The sequence below is a fragment of the Melozone crissalis genome, unplaced genomic scaffold (genome assembly GCF_028551555.1).
Source record: "Melozone crissalis strain CALT ecotype California unplaced genomic scaffold, PUWL_Pcris_2 ptg000005l_1, whole genome shotgun sequence".
Classification (NCBI taxonomy): Eukaryota; Metazoa; Chordata; class Aves; order Passeriformes; family Passerellidae; genus Melozone; species Melozone crissalis.
Window position 1 is genome coordinate 15,358,423 of NW_026535783.1, and position 24,611 is coordinate 15,383,033.

The following is a 24,611-nucleotide window of genomic DNA, read 5'->3' on the forward strand; positions in this document are numbered from 1 at the left end:
GGACTTTCCCTTCCCCTGGATGGCCACAGGCTGTTGAGAACTCACTGGGCACTGTCAGAACTCTCCCTGGAGCTCCTGATGGCTTCTCTGGGATGGGTTACATTAGCACACTGGGTGCCTTAAGACACCCATCTGTGCCACTCTGGATTTGGGCATCTGAGTTCATCTCCCCACTCCAGTTGGTGAAGAGCAGCAGAGATCACAAACCTGTTCTGAAGAGTTTTTGCCTGTTGTTTAGGACTGACTGACCCCAGTTCAACAGCTGACCTTCAACCTCAACCCCCCTGCAGGGCTTCCGAGGGACCCCTGGCCCTGCATGCCTTACTAGGGACTCCAAACCTCAGGGGACCACAGCTCCCACATGCCTTAGGAGAGATTTCAATCTCCCCTGCACACCTTACAGGTGACCTCAGTCCTCTGTGCAACTTGGGAGAGACCCTAAAAACCCCTTTAAACGTACCTTTTGCTGATCAGACCCATGCTCTACGCACTAACCTAATTTCACCAACTATGTACATAATGCTGCAGAAAGGAAAAGTCTGAAGTAATTAGAGAAATTTATTAAAAATAATTGGAGAGCCTTGTAGTTTATGTTGAATATACTTGGGGAATTTTAGCGTTCATCTTTTGTATCCTCCCTGCTTCAAAGATCTCAGGTGAACTCAGGTAGTTCCCCATGAACTCCACAGCAGTTGGATGTTTGAATAAGGGAGGCTGTGAAGGTGGTGCCCTGGGACCCCATTTGGATTGCCAAAGTGTTGAGAAAACTTCCCTGTCTGACCATATAATGACCCATTTGGTTGGGGAATGGTGTTCGCTGTAAATTCTTTGTTCCTTTGAACAAAGACACCAGTCCACATGTCAGGGACTTTTATCATCTTACTATACAGTCACCTAAAATCCAGCAACTAGCCCTTCCAGTACTTCTATATAACTGCAGAAGTGTTGGCTAACAAGCTCTCAATTTCCACAACTAACAACCTGCCAGTCCTCACCACAGACTTTGGCACAGACCAAGGGGTAGAATATGGTAGCCATACTTTGCCAAGACATAACATGAAAGGAGAGAAATAAAGACGGACAAGAGAGAAAAAGAGAAGGAAAATCTTGATGACTCCGTAAAACATTCAAAACAAACACGGCCGAGGACTGCGATATTGAATTGCCACCTACTCGGAACGTCATTCAATGAAATCGCATGACACCTGACAGGTATCAGCGCTGCTGTCTCAGTCACGGCTACTGCAGCACTATTGCGCAACACCGACCCCAGGACACGCTCCGTGAGGCTGGGCCGGAACAAACCCCGCCAGGCGCTTCCTTCCGCCTGCAGGGCGGCTCCGCCTCCGCCGCCGCCCGGCGCTGGGCGCACGTCACGGCGCCGCGCCCGCCCGGCCCCGCTGCTGCGTCGGGGGCAGCGCCCGCGGTCCCTGCGTGCGGCGGAGTCCCCGCTCTGTGCTGGAGCCATGTCGCGGCCGAGGAACGTCCCGCCGCGGCAGCACGGCGCGGGCCCAGCGGGCTCGGGCGCTCCCGCCGCGCCGGGCCGCGGCCGAGGCGGCAAAGGTCTGAGGGATATCCGTGTGGACGAGGAGGTGGAGATCGCGGTGAACCTCGCTCTGGAGCGGTTCCGCTATGGCGAGGACACGGGTGCGTCGGGGAGCCGCGCCGAGCGGGGCGGGCGCGTCTCGGGCGGCCGCGCTGCCCCGGGGCGGCCGAGTCCCGCATGGGGGCCCGGGGACAGCGCTGCCACTGCTCCCGCTGTGCACGGGAGGCCTGGTGGGTTTGGCGACTGATAAAGTCGCGGCGCCGAGGTCTTACGTCAGGGATTTTGCCTGTTGAGTTTTTGTGCTCGGGTTTTTATTTTTTTAATTCTCTTTCCAGAAATGGAGTTTCCGTCTTCTTTCACTAGAACCGAAAGAGCATTTGTTCACCGGCGCTGTCATTCTCTTGGGCTGATTTCGAAGAGTAAAGGGCAAGTTTGACTCTTATTTTTATGTATTATTTTCTTTTTCTGGTGCAAATTGATGGGATTTCGTTATCGGTGTTAAAACGATCTGTGTTTTTAACTTGTCCTGCAGTGTCATGGGGAATGGTACTAGAGAAGAGACTTTAAAAAGTAAATATAAACATAATTGTCTCTCTGCTTTGCTTGATGTCTGAGTTAAAAAACGCATGACGTACTGTTTGCAATGCAGTTTTGAGGACTTCATGTGCATAAGAAAGACTTCTCATAAAGATCCTTCCTGTGGTTTTTTCCCTGCACTAATGTGTTTTCAAAGGTTTTGCATAGAATCTCCTGCGTTGACAGGTGCAACTTAAAATAGCATGTTCAAAAGAGTGCTTTTGTTGGGAAGCATAGTAGAGGTGTCAAGTGTTGCTAGCAGGCAGAGGGAGGTCATAGTTCGCCTCTACTCAGCACTGATTAGGCTACACCAAGTGTTGTGTCTGTCCAGGGCTGGGATCACCAGGAAGACAGAGACCTAGACTGGTGAGAGTTCAGTGAAGGACCAACAACTGGTGAAGGGGATGCAGCATCTCCTCTGTGCAGGAAGGGCCAGAGTGCTAGGACTTTTCAGCCTGCAGAAGACCAGGCTCAGGGGGGTCTCAACAGTGTATGTAAGTACTTGAAATGAGGATGTAAAGAGGACAGAGTAGTTTTTACCAGGGGCTGCTGGAGGTGGCTGTGCCTCTCCTCACAGAGGCTGCCCTTGCCAGCACCTGCGTACGTACACCAGCCTTCCACCCTTGCCAGGGACAGGTCACTGGGCTCTTAGTGTAACCTTCTGTTCTTACCCTAAGAAGTTGTTTTAAAAGCATTGATGTGTCAGTTGTAGCCCAGATGCAAGTTAGTTCAGTTTCAAATACATTTATGACAATTCTTTGCATTTTAGTGTCAAGAGTTCAGTCTGAGAAGCAGATCACTGTTATGATTAAGTGTTTTGGCTCCATTTCTACATAATAAATCTTTGATAACGAACATCCTGAGATCTGATATGTTTTTTGGATTTTGTTAAGGCTTGGAATGCCACTAGCAGGGAGCTTTTTTGTCTATTCTGCTTATTTGTTGATTTTTAACTTCTGAATCTTTCAAGTTAGTCTGAAAGTCAATTGGATGTCATAACTCTCAGTATTGATTGATAAAATGATTGGTAGAGCTGCTGTATTTTGATAACTGAGGCATAGTTGTCCGATGTCTGTAGTGTCTGTTCTGCACTACCTCACATGAGTAGAAGCTGCTTTTGATGATGATTATTGTGAATGTTGCATTATGCTACCTAGGACATTATTTGGAGGATTCTTGTTATGGCATTGTATTTGAAAATAAGCTGAAAGTCACTTGAAGGAATCATTGTCAAAGATCATTACATGGAGGTAACTAGTTTGCTTATTCCTGAAATGCCTTTTTTTCTTTCTCCCAGAAAAGGAGCAAATCGATACCTAACTGTGAGAAAAAAGGATGGATCAGAACTCAAACGTGCGGTTATGACTTGTGCCTTAACTCCTGGTACAAAACACGCTGTTTGTACTTTAATTCGAAATTTTCCTGTCACAAATAAAGAACGAACAGAACTTCTGCCAAAGACAGAACACGGAAATGCATATGCTGTTGAATCTGGTATGTTCACTGTGTCTTGTCAATATGGACATGGACTTGTCAATCAATACTACTTGAAAAAACAACCCACAACCCAGCCCCAAAACAAACCCCTCTATTTTCTGTCTCTTCTTCTGTCCTAACTGACACTCTTCTTTCTAAGCAAACCTTATAATTTTCTTGTCTTGTAATTGTTAATGTAGGATCTTTTAAAACCAGTGACATATGATGCTCATGCAGTCATGTCACCCACGTTGCAGTGTCTCCCCTGTATCAAGTTAATTTTGATTTCTTTGAGACAATTTTAGCCAGATTTTTATTTAAAAATACAGTTATGAAATGTGGATTCCTGCAAGTTCCATGAGGCAAGATTAAGGAGACATCACTCTGTGTAAGAATACCCTTAAGAAAAAATGAGACTGTCTGTTGTGCCTGTAGGAATTCATGTCCTTGATAAAATAAGGAGTTCATATTTTGTCAGCTAAAATAGATTCAGTCTGTAAGGGCTATGAAGTAAACTCATACTATTATGTAAACTTTGTAATTTCTTGAGTATATAAAGTCCTCTGGAAGACAAACTTCTGATAAAAGATAGGTTTTTTAAATAATGCTTTTAACGTGGTTGTTGCCTTAAAGTTATGTTTGTAAAAGTTATGTTGTGTTTCTGTGTACAAAGCTGGATGTAGTGAACAGAGAACATAGCAGTATGCCTTGTTTAAAGAGATACTTCTGATTAATTGTGTTCGTTCTTTAAGTGCTTCTTTTGCTAGTTTTCTTTCTCAGTTCTTTCAATTTGTTTGATAGGATTGTTTAGTGAACAGAGAGAAACTATAATAAAAGTACCAATAAGCAATTTCTTTGGGATATAGGGCAGAAATTAATGAATTGTGTAAAACTTATCTTTCTTTATGTCTCCAGAATGGTCTTCGGCTCTCTTAATCTGTTAGTCTGTGTCTGTCTTGGTAAAACAGTGTTTGGAATTTAACGCTTGAATCTGTTAATAGCATTAAATAATTGCATTATGCCTATTTAATTTTATTGACAGTGAGCTTCTCATTCTTGTGGAAAATAATTATTAAGGAATTGTAGAGTAGCATTTAAGGTACAGATGTTGAAGTAGCCTTCTCAGAAGACTACTTATGCATTGCTTTCTGATACATCACACGGCTGTGTGGCTCCTGGGCTCTCAGTACATCATGTTTCAATTAGTACCTGTTAAGACAAATCTTATGGACTAGACTATTAGGTTATGTAAGACTGACTGAAAGGAGGTCTTAAAAGACAAGTAAGGATGTGAAAGAAGGCATGTTAATCACAATAAAGTTGTCTTTTTGTTGGAAAACACACTTGTCAGTTTGGAATAACTTAAATGTTTAACTCTTGAGATGGGAATGTGTAAACAGATACAAAGGCCAAGGCTTTTTTTCTCTGATTTAGTTTCTATTTCTCTTTAAGCTTTCCATGCCTTTTTTTAACTTGAGCAATGTACTGTGATAATTCAGTTTAATACTGTGATAATTCAGTTTAAAATTTCTATGTAAGTAAAAAATCATTTGAACTATATTTATTTCAAGCACCATAACAGGACGTGTTACCGTGAAAACCACTTTTAAGTATCTCGTTGGTTTCTCACTTTATCAACAGGGATGCTAATAAAGTCAGAAATGTTCATTTTTAAGTACAATTTTAACCAGTGTTTTAGTGACCTTCCTTTATAATTTATTGACTTTTTTCCACAGAAAACAGAGTAGTGAAGACAAGTGGACGACTTAGTGATGGTATCCCCCAGGTTCCTGTGAGAAGAGGGGAATCAGAGTTTGATTCTTTCAGGCAATCACTACCAGTTTTTGAAAAGCAAGAAGAAATTGTTAAAATAATAAAGGACCATAAAGTGGTTTTGATTGTAGGAGAGACTGGATCAGGAAAAACCACTCAAGTACGTTTTAGTGAAATAAAAAACATAAGAGTATTTATACCAAACTGATGCCAAATCTGTAATGTTTTTGTAATAAGGAATTTTTTTATTCTAGTTCTAAGGATTTTGTTTTCCTGTGTGGTTCAGAGTCTAGTGTTCCAGTTAACTTTTTTGCTTTTGCAGTACTAAACCAGTAGACACATATTTAAAGCATAAAATATTCTGCACAATTATATGATGGATATCAGCTATTCTTTAAAATAATCATAGAATATTGAAGGGAAAGTAGCTACAGTTTTGTATGCCCTTTTCCTTCTAAAGCTTGTTCCTGGTATCTGGAGTATTATTGTGTTACAGTGAAAGATTGTCTACAAGGGTTTTTTACATAGATTTCCCTGAAGTGGGGGAGAGAACTTCAGCATTTGGTTGGTTGGGTTTTCTTGTTTTTGTTGTTGTGTTTTGTTTGAAAGAGATGAAACTTAATAGACAAAATTGACTTTTCTGGCCTTTTTTGCCGCTTCAGGTATGTTTGCAATGATAATCCTATTGTGAATAGTTTTGCAATGTGTATGGTACTGAGGTGCAGTTAAATTGTTTCATTGTGATAAAAAAGTTATGAGTCTAAAAAACTAAAAAATACATTTAAACCACTTCTTTACAGATCCCCCAGTTTATTCTTGATGACTGTCACAAAAATGGAACTCCCTGCCGTATATTTTGCACTCAGCCAAGACGTTTGGCAGCACTTGCTGTGGCTGAAAGAGTGGCAGCAGAAAGAAGAGAAAAGATTGGACAGACAGTTGGTTATCAGATCCGATTAGACAGCAGGTACTGATGACATTTTTTCAAGTCAGTTGATCTGGTATTAGTGTTTTGTGTCTTGGTTATTTAAACTACAGTGTATTTGGTTTGCAGCCCAGTAAAATATCACTGTGTAGGATAAGTAGGATGTGTTATTTTGGGTAATGAATGTTTAAGAGTTGACAAGGATGTTTTTTCTTCTGTATTACGCAGTTTCATGCAGTGAGTTGTTCTATAGAACTGAACTGCAAGTGCTTTCTCTTGATTTCTTCTAGGGAGTATGTGTGTGGATATCCTTATCCTCTCTACTTTTAACATTGATAAATCCAAAAGTTCTGCAAGATTTGAAAATAGCTAGGAAGACCAGTGTGCTGTGACAAAAGCTGTGTGGGGAGAGTTTATAGGGCAGAGAAGAGGGAAAACAACAAAATTGGAAAGTGAACAATGATGTTGAGCTTTAACAATTTGCTTTGGGTTAAATTTACTCTGTTTATCTTTTATGTTTAAAACAAAAGCAGAAATTCTAGATGACCTGAGGAATTTGCTCCTAAAACATAGTAGGGTTTCTAAAATGTTTGAATTGTGTAAATAGTGGGATTTTCAGGAGTGGGCATCAGCTGGGATACAATTGAGAGGGAGATGGCAAAAGGTATGGCCGATTATGTTGCTTATATGGATGAAGATAATAAATTTCTAATGAAAATGAATGCACTTCAACAGCAAAGCCAAATTGAAGGATTTTGTTATGCATACTGAAGGCCACAAGGCTAGAAGAAGAGCATTAGATTAGAAGAGCAAGTAAAGGTTAATTGCAAGTAAGGGAGATGATTATTGTGTGGAAGAATTATGCTGTATGAAGAAAACAAAGTATAGGTAAGCTGGAAGAATTACTGGAAGCAGTGCAGAAGAACCAAAGAGTTCACTTGAGAAAGAGCAAAAGGGAGAGATGGCACTATTTCCATCTTGGCAAAAAGTGTTGGATGGAAGTGTTTGCAGTAACACAGAAATCTGGTTTTTTATGTTTTAGTGTTAGACAGCAGGGGTGATTTCTAGAAAGCTGATGAAAAAGAGAGAAGAGATTAAAAAAGTAAAGCACTTCCATCTGGTATGCGTTCCCTGAATTCAACATGTAGGAGTATTTTTGAATTGAAAAATGAATTACATACTTGAAATAGAGACATATGTATGTGTGTTCCTTTGTTTAGTACTCTACAGTTTTCAGTACTTAGTGTGTCACTGTTGGAGGAAGTAATTGCTCTTTTTACTTGCACAGCAAGCACTGCCACAGGTAGTTGGTACTTTTAAAGAACTTTAGATTCTTGAAAAATCAAAGCATTTGAAAAGGTTCAGCTTATCTTTGAGATTCTGTCAAGTATAGTGTATTGTGTTTGTATAGCAATGTTTTGGTAGTGTGGGGGGTGTTTTTTGTGAGGAGAAGCTTCCCATGTGTCTGATAAAGCCTCTGGCTGTTGGCTGTAAGCGTTGCCCACTTCTAGCTGAAGCTGAGCCCATGGGCAACAGTGGGCATGACTCTGGAGCAGCGTATTGGAGAAGAAAATCTGCACAGCAGTAGAAAGAGAGGATTGCGAATATTTGAGAGGAATAGTTTTCCAGACACCAAGGTCAGTGCCAAAGGAGTGGCACGAGGTACTCCAGGTGCCAGAGCAGAGATTCCCGTGCAGCCTGTGGTGAAGACTGTAGTGTGGGAGGATGTTCCCCTGCAGCCCATGGAAGTCCACAGTGGAGCAGTCCTCCTGCAGCCTGTGGAGGACCCTAATACTAGAGCAGGTGTTTGTCCAAAGGAGGTTGTGACCCTGTGGGAAACCTGTGCTGGAGCAGGCTCCTTGCAGGACATGTGGCCCTACAGAGAGTGGAGTTTTCACTGGAGCAGTTTGGCTGATGGGACTTGTGAACCCATGGCAGTCCTGTGTTGGAGCAGTCTGTTCCTGAAGGATTGCACCACATGGGAGGGACCTACACTGGAGCAGTCTGTGAAGAATGTGAGAAATCCCCCCTGTGAGGAGGAAGGAGCAGCAGACACAAGATGTTAATTGACCAAAGCCTCCATTGCATGTCCCCCTGTGTACTGAGAGGTAGGAATTAGAGAAAAATGGAAGTTAAACCTAGGAAGAAGGGCAGGGTGGCAGGGGGTTTTGTAACATTTGATTCTATTTCTCATTATCCTACTTGGATTTAATTGGTAATATACTAAACCAGATTGTGCAAGTCAAGTGTTTTGCCCATGGTGGTAACTGGTGAGTGATCTCTCCCTGTCCTTACCTTGACCCTTGAACCTTTTGTTGAATTCCTTCTCCCCTGTCCAGCTGAGAAGGAGAGGGATAGAGCAGCCTGGGTGAGTGCCTGGCATTCAGCCAAGGTCAACCTACCACATGTAGACAAAGACTATATCTGAGGGTATTTGGAAGAATTGTAATCTGTTTTTTCAAGGCAGTCCACACTGGATTTTCCAGTAAATTAATACAAACAACATGGCGAGGTTCTCCAGATTCTGTTTCACTTGCTTATTAATTTAGAAAAAATGAATATCTCCTTGTTCATTAATCACTTGTCTGAAGCTTTTGCGCATTAGCACTAAGAATCCTTAAGAACTCTCAGAGAACAGGCATAATTTATAAACAAAAAGTACGTGTGACAGAACTGTGATTCCACTTCTGGTGAGGAGCCTTTCAATCTTTAATTTTCAGTAAATAGTGGAAAGCTAGCAGCATTTAAATGATGAAAAAAGCAGAAGCATCTTTGTTCACTGTTCACTAGGGTTTCTCCAAAGACACTGGTAACCTTTTGCACTAATGGCATACTGCTTCGCACGTTGATGGCAGGAGACAGCGCCCTGTCAACCGTGACACATGTCATTGTGGTAAGGATCTTGTATTTCGTGTGAGGTGGAGCAGGATGTATTGTTTCTTAATTGGAAGACGAGGCCCTAGTTTTCTGTATTAATTTGATGGACATTTAAGGTGTTTCTGTTAAGTTAGAATCTGAATTAACTTTAAAGAGTTACTGATTTTTTTTATTGTAACATGCATATTTTTCTGCGGTTTGTTGTTTTTTTCTTGTAAAAACATCTTATATTAGGTTTTTGTCAACAGTTAATTTTGGAATTGTGATGTGATTGTGGAGGGTAGAGGTCAAAATTTTTCTGAGTTTCCTCAGTCAGCAGAAAAGCCTTAGGAAGCTTCAATACAAGTGTGTCAGAATTTCTGCTATCATGTACTTGATTTTGCAGTACCAAGTTTGCAGTCCCTTTGTTTGCCCAATATTTTCAACATAAAATGTAGTCTAATTTCTAGCAAATTATTTAGCTTCATGTATGATTAGATGAACTTCCTATTGTGGAGTTTGGTAAGTCAGTGGAACCAGAATGTTTACTGCAAGTTCTCCACTGCTGAAAAAGAAAAAGCCATAGTAAGTTTAGGTGGCTGTCCGTTTACCAAGGAGGAAAAAAGCAGAAGAATGGTTGGTGCATTCTTGACTTCAGCTTGCAAATCTTGTTCTTGATTCATACATTCAGAATATAAAACTAAACAGAAGATAGGCAAAGATGATTAATCAGACATGTGCCTTAATGATAAGCTTTGTGCATAATTTATTGGATCTAAGAAAGCCATCTTTTTTATCATTATGTGGTATCATTTTTTTTTTTAAATTCTTATCAGTTGTGAAGGGTAATTTTATTGAAATAAGATTTTAGGATTTGCAGTTTGTGGCTTTATCTTGAAAATGAGATTCAAGTGCAAGAATTAGAAGTTTCAGATGCTCTTTTTGATCTCTGAAATTAAGGTCTGAGATGGGTTGTTCATTACAGTGCAATCTACTCTGATACCATTATAAAACTTTTTGAAGTTTTTTTTTACTTTTAAGTTTTTAAAAAAATCATTCTTAAGTTAAACATTTTAATACCTCTGCAATGCACCACCAAATTACATGTTTTAATTTTTAAAAAATCGTGTTTGTGAAAAGTTATGATCTTGGATCTGTGATGTTTAGACATTCTTTTTTTTGTTTGTTTTTCTTTCATACAGGATGAAGTACATGAGAGGGATAGGTTCAGTGACTTCTTGCTTATAAAACTGAGAGATGTGTTGCAAAGCCAAGCTAATTTAAAACTAATTATTTCTAGTGCTGCTCTAGATGCAGACCTCTTTATTAGGTATTTTGGATGTTGCCCAGTAATACACAGTAAGTATTTAAGTAAATTCTTAAATCTCAGTATACCTGCCCTGAGACTGCTAGATAACTGTTAACTGAACTGTACCAAACCATTCTGAGTAAAGGCAGGTGATAAATACGCTTACAGTTACCAGCAGTGGTTGTTTACTTATGTGTTTTATTTCTTAACTATTTGCATCTACCTCAGAGGGAGTTGTTTTATTAAATGGATATTCTGTAAATGCAGGGATGTCCTGGTCCCATCTGTGTTCAATTCAAGGAGGAGAAGGTTCTAAAATGCTGGTCTGCATGGCGATACAGACCCTAGGATTTACAGGAGTGTGATATCTATGAGTATATTCCAGTAGACTATAGTTCTGGCTTCAGAGATTGCTACTAGTTAGAGGATAAAACTCACATAAGTCTATCCATTTCAGAAATGCAGTCCTAGGCAAATTGGGATACATGTTTTAATCATATGATTCTTTGCTTAAGAATTTTTTACACAAGTCATTGGTTAATTTTATGGGACGTTAATGAGAAAGCATTATTTTTTCTTATTTACACATAAAAGTGTTCATTTCTGATTTTCAGGTTTAAATTATTGCCCAGGAAAATAAGGCTTGCAGCTTGTTGGAGGCATGAATGTGGAAGTTACACTTGATTTTAATATTTGGCAATTTTTTTGGAGGGAAAAAACCTCATCCTCATTGTAATTTTTATGTGGCTTTCCAGTTTACTTTTTTTGCAGCTTCTCATCCTTTTAGGTTAATAGATTTATTTTGGAAATTCTGGCTACTGTCTCTTTCTTCAGTTTACTGCATTATTTACACTACTATCACATACTGGACTTCACAGGATAATCACAATTGAAAAGATGCTTTTTCCAATTTTGCTAATTTGAGAATGAAGAAAAGAGGGTTTAGATAACTTATCCATTCATATAATGAAAAAGCTTTGATTCTTCAGCAGTATAGTTGACACAATCCTGACCACAGAAACCAATATTTTTTAGTTGCGGGTTTCTGTAGAACACAAAATTTGTGATTAGTGTTAGAAGATTTCCTTTATGACAGCTTCTGAAAATATGTGAACTGTGGCTTGTTCTTTCTGAAGGAGAGATAAGTCTTAGGTGATCTGAACTTAGTTGTGGTAAGTGTCTGCTAAGGAACCTAAAATAGATATGAATTCTTCCTGTGTAGAAACATAATTTGATATCCATAAATAAGGTCTAGAAAACAGTGATGTTAAAAGAGAAATCAGAGTAAGTTCTTAGGAGAGAAAGACCATGGGAAGTGATCAGCAAAGAAAGCCAAAATTGGCTGCAGTAATTGAGGACATTGAGAGAAGTCCATCTCCTTGTATACTTCTCATGAAAGGAGGTAGTGTCTGAATACAGACTTGGCAGTCTGCTCGTGGGATCTTACACTGAAACTGTCTTAATTGCTCTTATATTGAGTAATTCAGGTGGCTGACACAGTGATTTTTTCTTTGTACACCTAAACAAAAGTGGCTATTTTCTTCTCATTTGATAAAATTGCAGTAAATAACTGTCAATCTTACATCTCTTGCTATTCACACTTAATAGAATTGAGGAGGTTAATAAAAAACATGGTATGCACCTGACATTTCCTTTTTGAATTTTTTTTAATGTCCCAGTCACTTAAAGAAGATAATCTCAAGTGAAGATACTCTTACAAGACCTTCCAAGGAATATAAGAATTCATTAAATCTGGCCCTAATCATGTTTAATTTACTTCCCTGTCTATAAAAACTGTTTTTAAGAAGTAATGTTCTTAAAGCAAAGCTTGGGAATATCTAATGTTTCTTGAATTATTTCTACTTTTAGTCCAAGGAAGACCTTTTGAAGTTAAAGAGATGTTTTTGGAGGACATTTTACGAAGTACTGGGTATACAAACAAAGAGATGGTAAAGTACAAAAAAGAGAAGCAGCAAGGTTGGTGGACTTGTTGATTGTTATGTCTTGACAGTGAGTTTACTTGATTGATTGATTGATTGATTGAACAAGTAAAATGATTCTCATTTAAAATTCTAAAGTCAGATTTTTAAATGAGACGATTAGATGACAGCACGTATCTTTAAAACTCTGTTTACATTGTTGATGTAAATTGTGATTGAAAAAAGTATTTTTACTTTCAGTGGTTATATTCTTTCTTCTTTTAGTTGATAAATTGTGTATTTTTTCCTAATTATTATGAAGTAGAACTACATAATGCGTGGGGCTTAGCCCACATGAACACTATAGAAACATAAGATACAATATGCTGACATTTAGGCACAAATTTAAATGTGGCCATTAGAGAATGCAGGATTTTGTGTGTCTTGCACAAAAGTGCTTTCTACTATTAACGTTTTTAAGTGCATTCTTCAGACATGGATGCATTTAACATATTTAGTTCAAGGAGCAGGTACTCCTTGTTACTCCTCCAGTAACACTTGAACCAAGTATAGGGGATTCTTTTCAATTGATTAAGTATTTGGGTATATTGATCACAATATTTGAGAAATTTTTCTGACAGCTGAAAGTAATTATCTTCATGAGTATTAAAAAAATTTTGAAAAGGCCAATCCCAAAGCTGTAACATGCAATCCTAGCTACATATTTATCATGATGCTCAACTCTGATCACGGTAGGTAGAAAAGCTCAGTTGGGGCACTCATGGATTCTACTGTTTCTTTTACTGGTAGGCAAAGATTAGTTGTTACATGCACAAGTTACATCACTGCTCTTTGGCATTTCACTTCTGGAGGAACATCTGAATTGAGAATTGTGTAGAAGCTACTTAGGAATCTTGTTTGACTACAGCAAGTTGCAGGCTTAATGGTTTAAGCAACCAAGTGGTCTTTCTTACCTTGTTCTTATAGTAGATTTTGGCCATGGTGCACTTTAGGAGCCCTTGATCATGGAATTTATATTGTACTGGTAGCAATGTTCTACATTAAATAAGAGATCAAACAGTTTAAACTTTGGCATTAGATACTGCAATTTTTTTAATCTGAAATTAATGGATAGTTAGGATGGCTGTAAAATTTTTCATGGAAATCCTTTATGTGTTGCAGAAGAAAAACAGCAAAGCACTCTTACTGAGTGGTGTGCTGCTCGAGAAGATAATACTAAGCTGAAACCTGAGAGACCAAGGTTTGTCCCAAGGGCTGCTGAAGAGTGTAGTCTTTTGGGTGATGATGGTGACACAGTATTTAATCAACTGGTAAGTTTTTCCTTTTGTTGGAAAATGTGTTTGAATCTGCTTTAAAAGCTGTTTTCCAAAGATACTAGTCCTGTAGAATTTCTTGAAGGGTATTAACATATCTTGTAGATGATTTTTTTGAAGTTACCAAGAACTACTCTAGCATAAGTGTGCTTTTCACTTGAAATGGTTTGTGCACAACTTCTCTTCAGCTTAAATAGCTGAATTGCCATTGCTTAAAGTACTTGCGTGATACAACAAATGCTTTAACTGGTACCTGAATGCTGGATTTCTGATTGCTACTTGGAAAAGCAACTGTTCAATTTTTTCATGTGTAATATAGGAGAATAAAGATAAATCTTGGAAGACATCTATCTTTCAATACTGTTTTTCCTCTTCAGACTGAAAAAGATGCGAATTGCCTTGAACTATGGTTAATAAAAGAAATGGATTCTTGTCTTTCTGACATCTGGTTGCATAAAGATATTGATGCCTTTGCTCAGGTGTTCCATCTCATTTTAAATGAAAATGTCAGTGGTAAGTCTGTAATCTTATAACATACGAAAAAAACCAATAACAAATGACTTGAATTTCTGTGGCTGCTTTATCTCCAGTTTCAAATGTTGTTAAGTTTGAATTCTGGAAAAGCGAATAGAATAGAGTTGGCAGAATTAATTAATTGTTTAGTTATTTTTTTGTTTGTACTTGTTTTGAAGTATTAACAGATGTTGCAGTGTGTCTAAAGTAGTGTTAAATTCATGCAAACTGAATGGTGGGATGAAGTAAGAAAACAAATTCTCTCTGGCCTAGATTTTAGAAGTCATGTAAGCCACATTCATACCTCATTTAGGTGCAAAAGTAAGAATGTTTTTATCTGGTTTGCTGGTTTATTTGTTTATTTATTTATTTGTAATTCTCAGTTGATTATAGGCACAGTGAAACCAGTGCAACTGCACTAATGATTGCTTCAGGGAGAGGCTTTTTGAGTCAAGTAGAGCAGCTGATCAGTATGGGAGCAAATATCCACTGCAGATCTTCTAATGGCTGGTAAAAACAAACAGACAAACCAAAACACAGATTCATTTGTCAATATACAAATGAGAAAGAGTTTTCTTCAACATTTAAACTAATTGCTAACTTAATAATTGACTACTATACGCAATAGTAAATTTTGACGTTCAAAGCATTTTCTAATTTCCGTTTATCACATTTTATTCTGGAAATTATAAATAACATTCTTAATTCAGAGTCTTAGGCTGTGTGACTTTTGAAGCGAGAAGTTTAAGAAAGATTTTTGTGTATTCTTTCAGGATGGCTGTGGACTGGGCTAAGCACTTTGGACAGACCGAGGTTGTTGACCTGTTGGAATCCTACAGGTAAGCTATAACTACTTTGCGGAAACAGTTGAAGGGACGTGTTGAAGGGAAATTGGAATTTTGTCTTCTAATCAGAACAGTTTTTAGCTTTTTATGCCTTTAAATCTGACCTAAATAGTAGGATTTATTTGAGACCAGGAATGTTTCAAAAAGATGCTCTTAAAAAAAAGGGTGTTTGTATTCAGTGTATTTAATTGATTATGTTTGCAAATCCTAGGATAAATATAGTTAGAGTTGTGTAGACCTCTTTCATATTGTTATTTTTTATCATTTTCATATGGGCATTGCTATCATGATTATATGTCTAGGCAGGATATGAATATACTGACTTAGATAGAGATAATGATTCTACCATGTACCATTTTAATTTAGATGCTTATTTAGGAAACAAACCTGTTGTGTTTTTATCTATACATTGTTGTCTATACATAGTAGCCATATTAAAGAAATTTAATAGAAGTAACATTTACACTGGGTCATTTAAGAATTGGTTTCTGATTACCTTACAGTTATAGTTCAGTTATCGTTTGGTAGAGACCAGTATTTTTAGAGCATTTTTTAGTGTAGTTTCCATTTGCGTAGTACCTGTTCATGTGAGGAAAACGTTTGGGCAAACATTTCTTTTAAATACATTTTGTTTAACAGGTAAACAGGTAGTGTCTTTATACTTTGAATTCTGGCACTTTGCTTATGGCTGTGTTTCAATAAAGAGTAAGAAAAGTAAAGTTATGCTAAAAATTGAAGTTTCCTGCTTTGTTGGATTATACTTAAATCAGTGAACAGTAACAGTATTTTGAAGATGCTGTTCTGCTACTCTTTAAAATTTAAATTTGAAAGGAATAGTCTTGTTGGTGTTGATCTAAGTTTACTTGCTGGCTGAATGCAAACCTGAAACAAGCAGCCTTGACTCTGGTCTGTGCATTTTTCTATTTTAGTGCTTCAGCAGGATTTGGATATCTGGATGAAAGTTCCCTGGTCCGAACAAATGGTAGTGACCTTAGTGCAGAGGACAGAGAGCTGTTGACAGCTTATCATCACAGTTTTGATGATGAAAAAGTGGATCTTGACCTTATTATGCACTTACTTTATAACATCTGTCACAGTTCTGAGATCGGTAAGTATAGACACACACTCCCAATAAATGACTGTACTTTCAGCCTTTGGTAAATCCTGCCCTTCTTTTGGAAACACTAAATAGGTAAAACCTTCCAAATGCTACTCTGCACAGTACTGATGTGTATTTTAAGTGAATTTGCTGCTTAACTCTGCCAACGCCCTTCTTTTTCAGGAGCAATTTTAATATTTCTTCCTGGTTATGATGAGATAGTTAGTCTGAGGGACCGTATTCTCTTTGATGACAGGAGATTTGCTGACAATGCACACAGGTAAAGCCTCTGGTTCCTATGGTTGAGGTTTTCATTGTGTCTTTTAAAAATACTTCAATGTACTCTTTGTCTTGCACTAGATACCAAGTTTTCATGCTTCATTCAAATATGCAGACTTCGGATCAGAAGAAAGTACTTAAAAGTCCACCTCCTGGTGTGCGCAAAATAGTAAGTTTTAGAGGACTTTATCAGATACTGTATGAATCTCTTTTGTCTTTGCTTTTAACTACATTTTTGGTTGTTTTATTTGCAGATTCTTTCTACAAATATAGCAGAAACCAGCATAACAGTCAATGATGTTGTATTTGTTATTGACTCAGGCAAGGTGAAAGAGGTATGGTTGGTTAAAACTTTCTGTGACAAGTAAACTTCCTAGTGTTATTCTACAATACATAATAGGTAAATTTTAGAGGACTGTTTTCTTATAGTAGGCTGACAGCTAGTGCATGTCAAGCAACAAAGATCACAGAAGTTTTGACATTTATTTTATGACAAATACTGTAAATAATTAGCTTTGGATAAACCTTGTAAAAACTGTTGTAGATTGATATGCTAATGTACTTTGTAAAAATTTATAGTTTCTGTTAGTTGTTTTAAACAAGTCCATCTGTTTAAACCACCAACTTTCTGAGACTTAACAGAACACTGGGAGTTCCCTTTGTCCTACTATTGTGTCAAGTCAAAATCAAAGCCATTAAGTTTTTAAGTATTGCTTATGATGAGTTGAATGCCCATTCCCAAATTACGTGTGAAGGAAAGGAGATATAGTATGAAGAGGTAGTTTAAGACCTATGTCTTTGAAAATGAAGTTGGATTTCATAGAGGAGATAATGCCAAATTTCTAAAGTTCCTGTGGTAATACAGTTTTTCTGGAACTTTGCATCAAATGTAAGAAAATAAGGATGTGATTTCCAAGTAAGACAAAGAAGACTTTAATCAATACAACAACATGTTTCTTTCCTGATTTGTGATAATTCAAAATACAGTCTGTATCTTTTATTGATTCAAAATTACCTCCTGAGACTAGAAAGAAAACTTCAATTTAGGAAACTGTGGCACAAAGATAATGCAGAACATGTACTATAAATTCAATTGAAAGGAAGTACTTCAGAGCATACCTTTGTGCCAGAAGCTGCTGATGTTTGTTCAAATTATTTTTTCTGTTTTTCAAAGAACTTCTGTTAAAAGCTTATTAATAACTTTTTATTTCATGTATCATGGTTAATTGTGGTTTTATGTTCCTTGCTCTGCTTTTATAGAAGTCTTTTGATGCACTGAGTTGTGTTACAATGCTGAAGATGGTGTGGATTTCAAAAGCCAGTGCTATCCAGAGAAAAGGCAGGTAATAAATGCTTCATACTGATTTTTATTTTGCAGATATCCACCATCCCATATATTAAGAGTAAATTGCAAACCTATAGCAGCCACACTGGGTAATTTTTCTAGGCTAGTCCAGTGTCATGTTGAACAATGGTTAATACTTCTTCTCTGCAGTAAATGAGGAGTCATGTATTTTCTTGGACTAATTTCCCAAGATACAGAGAAGCAGCACTCAAGAATGTCCCAGAACTTATATTAGGTCTAGGTTGTTGTCCCCTGTGAACTTAATTCCTCTTTCTGCCATGTAGCACCAGCAGCCACTGTAACTTGTCTGTGGGCAAAGGACTACCTACTGCTCGTTTTTAATTGTTATCCTGGCATCCCTTTTTTAGAAGTGACACTGAGCAGTGATTCTTTATTGACCAGCTCCAGAGTATTCATGACTTTGTATATTCACCAGGATGCTCAAGATCATATTCTTCCCAGCGCAATGAGTGAGGGCTGAGAAGTTGTGTGTGTAGACAGCAACAAATGCCTGTTTGGAGATAAAATGTTGTCATTATCCTCCAGGTTTTTTAGCATGAATTGTGAGCATTTGCTGTCTCTGTTCCTTCATTCATGTGTTTTTGGGTCTTCATTTTACCATTTACATCTAGACTTCTAACTGGGGAATTTGAAGAGGAAGAAACAAAGTTCCCAACTTAGGTTCCCTGTGGCGCAAGATGACTGAGATTTGGATTGATCTCAAGTTAGCAAAATTATATCACTTTATTTAGATAGGTCTTGCTTCTTTTTTTGTCCAGATTTTTCTTATAATAAAATTGTAAGTATTTTGTTATAATAAAATTATATAAATTTCCACACTGTCAAAAATAATTAATGTACTGGAAAACTCTTTTAATTCATATGAGGGACTTCCTCTTAAGAACAAAATTACCGTTCCCTTAGACCTTCTGCATTTGTAGTCTAAGTTTGTGTGGGTTGTTTTTTGTTTGGTTGGGTTTTTTTAAAAAAGAAACTCTAATTTTCACAGCTTCCCACATTTTATTTTCCAGGGCTGGGCGCTGTCAGCCTGGAGTCTGTTTTCGTCTCTTCAGTAGACTCAGATTTGAGAATATGTTGGAATTTCAGACTCCAGAACTTCTAAGAATGCCACTTCAGGTGTGTGTTCACTTAGAAGTTAAAAATTCTAAAAAATGTATTATCACCAGACCATACTAGTAACTCCAAAAAGGTGTGTAAATATTTTCTCTTTCCCAAACCTTAATAGTATTTTTTTTCTTTTTAATTTGCAGGAGCTTTGTTTACACACAAAACTTCTGGCTCCAATTAATTGTTCAGTTGTTGACTTTCTTATGAAAGCTCCTGATCCTCCACCAGCTTTAATTGTGAAAAATGCTCTGCAAATGCTCAAGGTCAGCAGGGGAATACAATTCAGATAGGAGTTGTGTTGAAGTAGTGTTTGCGGTTTGGTAACATGTCTTACTGACTTTTAATTATACTGAAAGTCTTGTTCACTTACTTAAGGATGCTTTGAATTTTTGTTTGTTTTCATTTTGTGTGTGTGTGTGTATGTATTTTTCCATGTTAAGGGAAGGGACTACTGTAAAATCTTGAATTGAAACTAGTTTGACTTGCTTCTTTAGTATTTGGGAGCAAATCCAGGTGATGTAATTAATATCTTTTCTGCTTTCATAGTAAATTAATTTTTCCCACTCACTCCTTCTTTCCATTTTCCCTACATCCCCACCTTTTTTCTTTTTTCAAACAGACTATAGATGCCATGGACCCTTGGGAAGATCTCACCGAACTTGGATATCATCTCACTGAATTGCCAGTGGAGCCACACCTCGGTAAAATGCTGTTGTGCGCCGTTGTTTTGAAGTGCCTGGATCCTGTCCTGACCATTGCCTGTGCTCTTGCCTACCGAGACCCCTTTGTGCTGCCCGCGCTGGCCTCTCAGAAACGGGCGGCCATGCTGTGCAGGAGGCGTTTCACTGCGGGAACCTTCAGCGACCACATGGTGCTTCTCAGGGCTTTTCAGGTATCCTTTCAGAACAAGGACTGCTCATGCATCAGAGTAAATGACCTACCAGCCAGGCTGGGTATAGAGTGGTAGACTATGGCCTTCCTGTGTATTGGACTCACATTCTGAGGGACGCATTTTGTCAGACTTTTTCAAACCTGATTAAATTCTGTAAGTTCCAGCAGGATGCCACTTTATATCCTGTTACATGGGTAACTTAAAATAGCAACCTTGACACAGTGATCTCTATAATAACATAGTGAACTTAAAATGAATTAATTATTATATTTCAGTGAGGGAATGGGGAAAAAAAATCTAGTAGTTAAATAAATGAGGTTCGATACATTTACTTTGGTTAATTTTAGTGATATAAATGTAGCTTTTGGAACTCTGCATTTTTGAATTTTAGATATTTAAATTAGTAGGCAAATGTGCAAATGTTAAAAAATTATTTTTTACAGGCATGGCAGAAGGCACGCAGTGATGGCTGGGAGAGAGCCTTCTGTGAAAAGAACTTCCTGTCTCAAGCCACAATGCAAATCATCGTAGGAATGAGAACACAGTTGCTTGGCCAGCTTAGAGCCTCAGGTAAATAAGTTAGAAAAAGTTCTAATGTTTTTTTGGAGTTAAGTGTTTACAAATTGTAAGGAAAGTAGTATTTACTTGTCATTTTCCTTCCTAAGTTGAAAAAGACCAGTACATATTCATGCTGGGCATGGGGGCGATGGTAGGGTAAGAAAATGTGGCTGGGGAGTAGCTGGCCTAACTGAAAGCAGCCTGATTGTTCAACATCCTGCTGTCTTGCAGGGTGAGACATGTTTCCTTGGGTTTTTATGTTCTAGTAAACTTTTTCCTCAGACAGTTGTTAAAATGAGTTCAGACCCTAGGTTCTGAGGCAGAGTCAGTTAATTTCAGCTCAAGTTGTATGTTCCTGGAGAGTGTTCTGAATAATGAAGTCCCTTTATCCCTTACTGTCAGTGTGCCTGATCTTCACGTGCCTTGCTTGTTCCTTGCATGCTTCTGTTGATCCAATGGCAGTTCATGGTCTGGGGTCTTCCATTAACTCAGTGTGGGCAGCCCATCACCTGCTCATATATTACAGCTTCAGCGAGCCTTGGGCCACTTCCGAGGTCTCATCCTTCATCCAAAGATATCTTTTACTTCCTCTGCTTAGCTGTTCATGCTAACAAACAGTTCACCTGCACTATATTTAAGGTTCACCTACTCTAGGTTTTGTGCAGGGTCCACTCATGCTAAATTGTAAGCAAGTTGCAGTTAAATTACACAATTTCTAATATTTTCTTAGCAAGTATTGTAAAAAGTAGTTCTATTTTGCATTAGTATGAAACCCCTTACCAGGAAGGAGTTCAGTGTAAGGGTTTCTTCTTGGTGCTGTTAATGTTGGCAGTTGTGAAAAATGTAACTAATTTATAGTTTATTTAATTTTTGTTTTTCAAATTCCTTTTGAGAAGCAAAAAAGGAGATCTTAAATACAAGCAAATATAACACTGTTTGGACCTCCTTTCTTCAGGTTTTGTTAGAGCCAGAGGAGGAGCTGATACTAGAGATGTTAATGCTAACTCTGAAAACTGGGCTGTAGTTAAAGCTGCCTTAGTGGCTGGGATGTATCCCAATCTCGTGCATGTAGACCGACAGAGCCTGGTTTTAACTGCACCAAAGGAGAAGAAAGTGCGATTCCATCCAACCTCTGTTCTTAGTCAACCTCAGTATAAAAAGGTAAAGACACTTTGAATGTTTTAGAAAATATTTTTTCTGGCGGGTGGTAGAATGAAAAATTGGAGTTGATGTATTTTTCCGGTATTTCAGTCAGTCCTGCTAAGTGGAACAAGACAAAATATTAAAAGAAAAAGCTAGTTGTAGAAGTATTTGGATGAGGTAACAATCTCTGCTCATTGTTACGAAGAAAAGGTTCTGCTCTGAAACTGATGCTTCTTTAGATCCTCTTTTAAAGCAAAATATCTTTCTTCAAGGTAATAGGATAACTTTTAAGTCTGGTTGAATATACTTGTGCTTTTTTTATTCTTGTGTATGTAAATATTTATGTATTTATTTCTATATACATAAAGTAGGAACTAAATTTACAATTTATTTTAATGACACATAGATGATAAAATAACCTAGTCTTATTTGCTTCTGCACAGATTCCCCCAGTGAATGGCCAAACTGCAGCTGTTCAGGCACTCCCTACAGACTGGCTGATATACGATGAAATGACGAGAGCTCACAGGATAGCGAACATCAGGTGCTGTTCTGTTGTAACACCCATCACTGTGGCTCTCTTCTGTGGACCAGCTAGGTTACCAAGTAATGCTTTACAGGCATCTTCATCCTCTCAAGGTATACCAGAGTCTGGATTTGGAATGTTTGCGTTCATATTTTACTAGTATGTGGTTTGGAAAACTTATTTTGCAAGTCTATTTTCTACATAATTTGGCTATTTTTTGAAATACAGAGCTATATATAGTTCATGTATCTGTTCAGGAATAATTTATAGGCTGTGTAACAAATGTCTCGAGTTTTGTGAATCCTTGTAAGTTCATAATCTTTACGATTCTGGAATCTCAGAAATTACAGTATAGTTTTCAAAAAAATAAAAAATGCAACCAAAATGTTTAAAAGACAGTACTAATGCTAAGAAGTGTAGTATGTATATTTTTTCTACAGCCTAGTTTATTTGATACTTTGAACCAGATGATTCAAACTGAATAATACAGTTACAGTTAACATGGCAAATAATCATATTGCTTTCAGTTGACACGTGCATTTTAAAGATTATTTTCTACTGATAACTTTTAATGTCAATTAGCCATATTATTAGCTAGAAGTAGTAGACAACTTATTAAAATTTCCTTTTTTCATATTTAAATGGCGTGCTGTAAGAACAGAAGCAAAAGTAATCTTATCTGTTGTCAATTCTATAGAAATACTAGTTTGAAGTAAGAGTCCAGGCTGACTTTCCTGACTGCTCCAAAACTGTTACCCTTAAAATAATGTTATTGCCGATTAAATTGCACTTTGAAAAAGGAATCCTAAATAGCCACGTGCATTTATATTTTTTTTCTTAATCGTTATACTAAGATAGAAAGCATAGAGCAATATGTGGTTTTGCAAACAACTTCAGGCAAAACTTTGATAATGGCTTGTTATTGGTGAAGGTGCATGAAAGAGTCAGATCACATGCAGTATAGGTGTTTATTAGGGCTCTTTGGAGGTCTGGGAACCCGTTCTTCTAACTGAAGCAAAGGCCTTCCCTGGGACGTACATGCGGAAATGAAAAAGCGTGTTTACAAATGTTTACATTTTAAGTGAAAATTTAGAAGGAAAATTATCTTATTGCTGGCAATATAGTGATATTCAAGTTTTTAATGTAAATAATACAGAAATGTTAATGCATTTTTTTATACTTCATTCAGGAGACAGGGTATCCAGTGATAGCAGTGACAGTGAGATGGAGGACAGAACAACTTCTAATGTATCATTACTGAAGCTAGATGAATGGCTCCACCTCAAACTGGACTCTGAAGTACGTAATCTATCACTTCCATGCTTGCTTTGTGTAGAAGAATATTTGTGCCATACCATCCTAAAAGGATTCTTAAAACAGTTGGATAGCCAAAAATTTGCTGTAAGAATGGCTATTGTGATCCCTTCGAGTCTCTCAAATTTACAGGAAAACACACTAACTTTTAGTTAACTTTTATTTCATGAGTTCAGTAAGAAATATGGAAAACACACAAACATGGACTCAATCTTCTTTTGCCCAGGCTAGTCATTTGCGTGAATTCACATATTCAACATCCAAGTTGTAGGGTTTCGTATGGATTGATGCAACCCATAACTCTTAAATCTTGCACCTGTGAGCAAAAAGGAAGAAAGAATTAGTTACCTAGCCAACTGCAAGTGTTCATCCTTCTTCTCTGTCATGGTGTGGCTGTCCTACATACCACACTGGGAAGCAGGAGAGCCTCAGCAGTCAGCTGCTGTTGGATTTGCTTGGGAAGCAATTTGGGTATCTGATGTTTTATGATTTCCAGCTTGGCAGTTTGATCCATTTCCATAAGTTGGGAGATTCTAAAGAAACTGGCAGACAAAAGAAAATGGCTGCAGGGAGCAGAAGGGTGCGGGAGTAGTGGTTGTGTAATGGCTCTTCTGCTGTTTGTGGTCACCTGTATTGCCTGTGTGGTGTTGTGCCAGCACACAAGACCTTGGTTTGAACTGGGTTAGACAAAATTTGAGCAGGAGTTGAGAGAATAGTAAAAATGTGATAGTGTGTATTTCCTCTTCTGAGAGGATGACTGAAGTTGCTTGACTAAAATGGAGCACCTGAAACTGGAGCTGCTGAAAGAAAATTGCTGTCAGGTTTTATAAAAAGAAGAAAAGAGCCTCAGCCTTTGAGGATACAAGTCTTCTGGTTATTGCGAAGCTCTGATGGTGTTAGAAGGTAGAGTAACCAGAGGTCTTTTCCATCAAGTATGTCTGAAGAGCGCATTAATACAAACTGAACTGGCAGGAAGGGCATTAGACATTGAAAGACTGCTTTTAAAGAAAAGATAATTTTTTAAAGTGAAAAATGAAAAGTCCTATGTGTTTACAATAGAATTTTAAGTTTTGTGCAGTGCAGCATGAAATGGTTTAGAAATTATCTTGGACCCGAGGAGAGAAAAGATAGCAGCATAATTTAAATGTAAGGTTTTCTTCCCCCCTGAGCCCTTAGACTTGCCTTTCAGTTTGCCAGAATGCCATGTGCTGCCTGATAGGAAAGACGTAGGATGGCCTTTGCCTAACTGATATAT

The 24,611-nt window shown here is 37.8% G+C and overlaps 1 protein-coding gene across 2 annotated transcripts in view; it reads left to right on the forward strand.

Annotated features, from left to right (window-relative positions):
• The first annotated feature begins 1,466 nt into the window (after nucleotides 1-1,466).
• The window catches only part of LOC128942269 (3'-5' RNA helicase YTHDC2-like), a 28,844-nt gene continuing 5,699 nt past the window's right edge, over nucleotides 1,467-24,611 (forward strand). For both annotated transcript variants that reach the window (XM_054284616.1, XM_054284625.1), the window contains exons 1-24: nucleotides 1,467-1,647; nucleotides 1,882-1,972; nucleotides 3,420-3,616; nucleotides 5,335-5,531; nucleotides 6,172-6,338; nucleotides 9,087-9,189; nucleotides 10,355-10,511; nucleotides 12,331-12,438; nucleotides 13,563-13,711; nucleotides 14,092-14,227; nucleotides 14,611-14,737; nucleotides 15,001-15,066; nucleotides 16,002-16,180; nucleotides 16,355-16,451; nucleotides 16,532-16,619; nucleotides 16,705-16,785; nucleotides 17,711-17,793; nucleotides 18,827-18,932; nucleotides 19,067-19,186; nucleotides 19,543-19,815; nucleotides 20,259-20,385; nucleotides 21,329-21,534; nucleotides 21,960-22,155; nucleotides 23,232-23,341. In XM_054284616.1, the coding sequence (XP_054140591.1) occupies nucleotides 1,467-1,647; nucleotides 1,882-1,972; nucleotides 3,420-3,616; nucleotides 5,335-5,531; nucleotides 6,172-6,338; nucleotides 9,087-9,189; nucleotides 10,355-10,511; nucleotides 12,331-12,438; nucleotides 13,563-13,711; nucleotides 14,092-14,227; nucleotides 14,611-14,737; nucleotides 15,001-15,066; nucleotides 16,002-16,180; nucleotides 16,355-16,451; nucleotides 16,532-16,619; nucleotides 16,705-16,785; nucleotides 17,711-17,793; nucleotides 18,827-18,932; nucleotides 19,067-19,186; nucleotides 19,543-19,815; nucleotides 20,259-20,385; nucleotides 21,329-21,534; nucleotides 21,960-22,155; nucleotides 23,232-23,341 (3,345 nt within the window). The remainder of the gene's footprint in view (nucleotides 1,648-1,881; nucleotides 1,973-3,419; nucleotides 3,617-5,334; nucleotides 5,532-6,171; nucleotides 6,339-9,086; nucleotides 9,190-10,354; nucleotides 10,512-12,330; nucleotides 12,439-13,562; nucleotides 13,712-14,091; nucleotides 14,228-14,610; nucleotides 14,738-15,000; nucleotides 15,067-16,001; nucleotides 16,181-16,354; nucleotides 16,452-16,531; nucleotides 16,620-16,704; nucleotides 16,786-17,710; nucleotides 17,794-18,826; nucleotides 18,933-19,066; nucleotides 19,187-19,542; nucleotides 19,816-20,258; nucleotides 20,386-21,328; nucleotides 21,535-21,959; nucleotides 22,156-23,231; nucleotides 23,342-24,611) is intronic.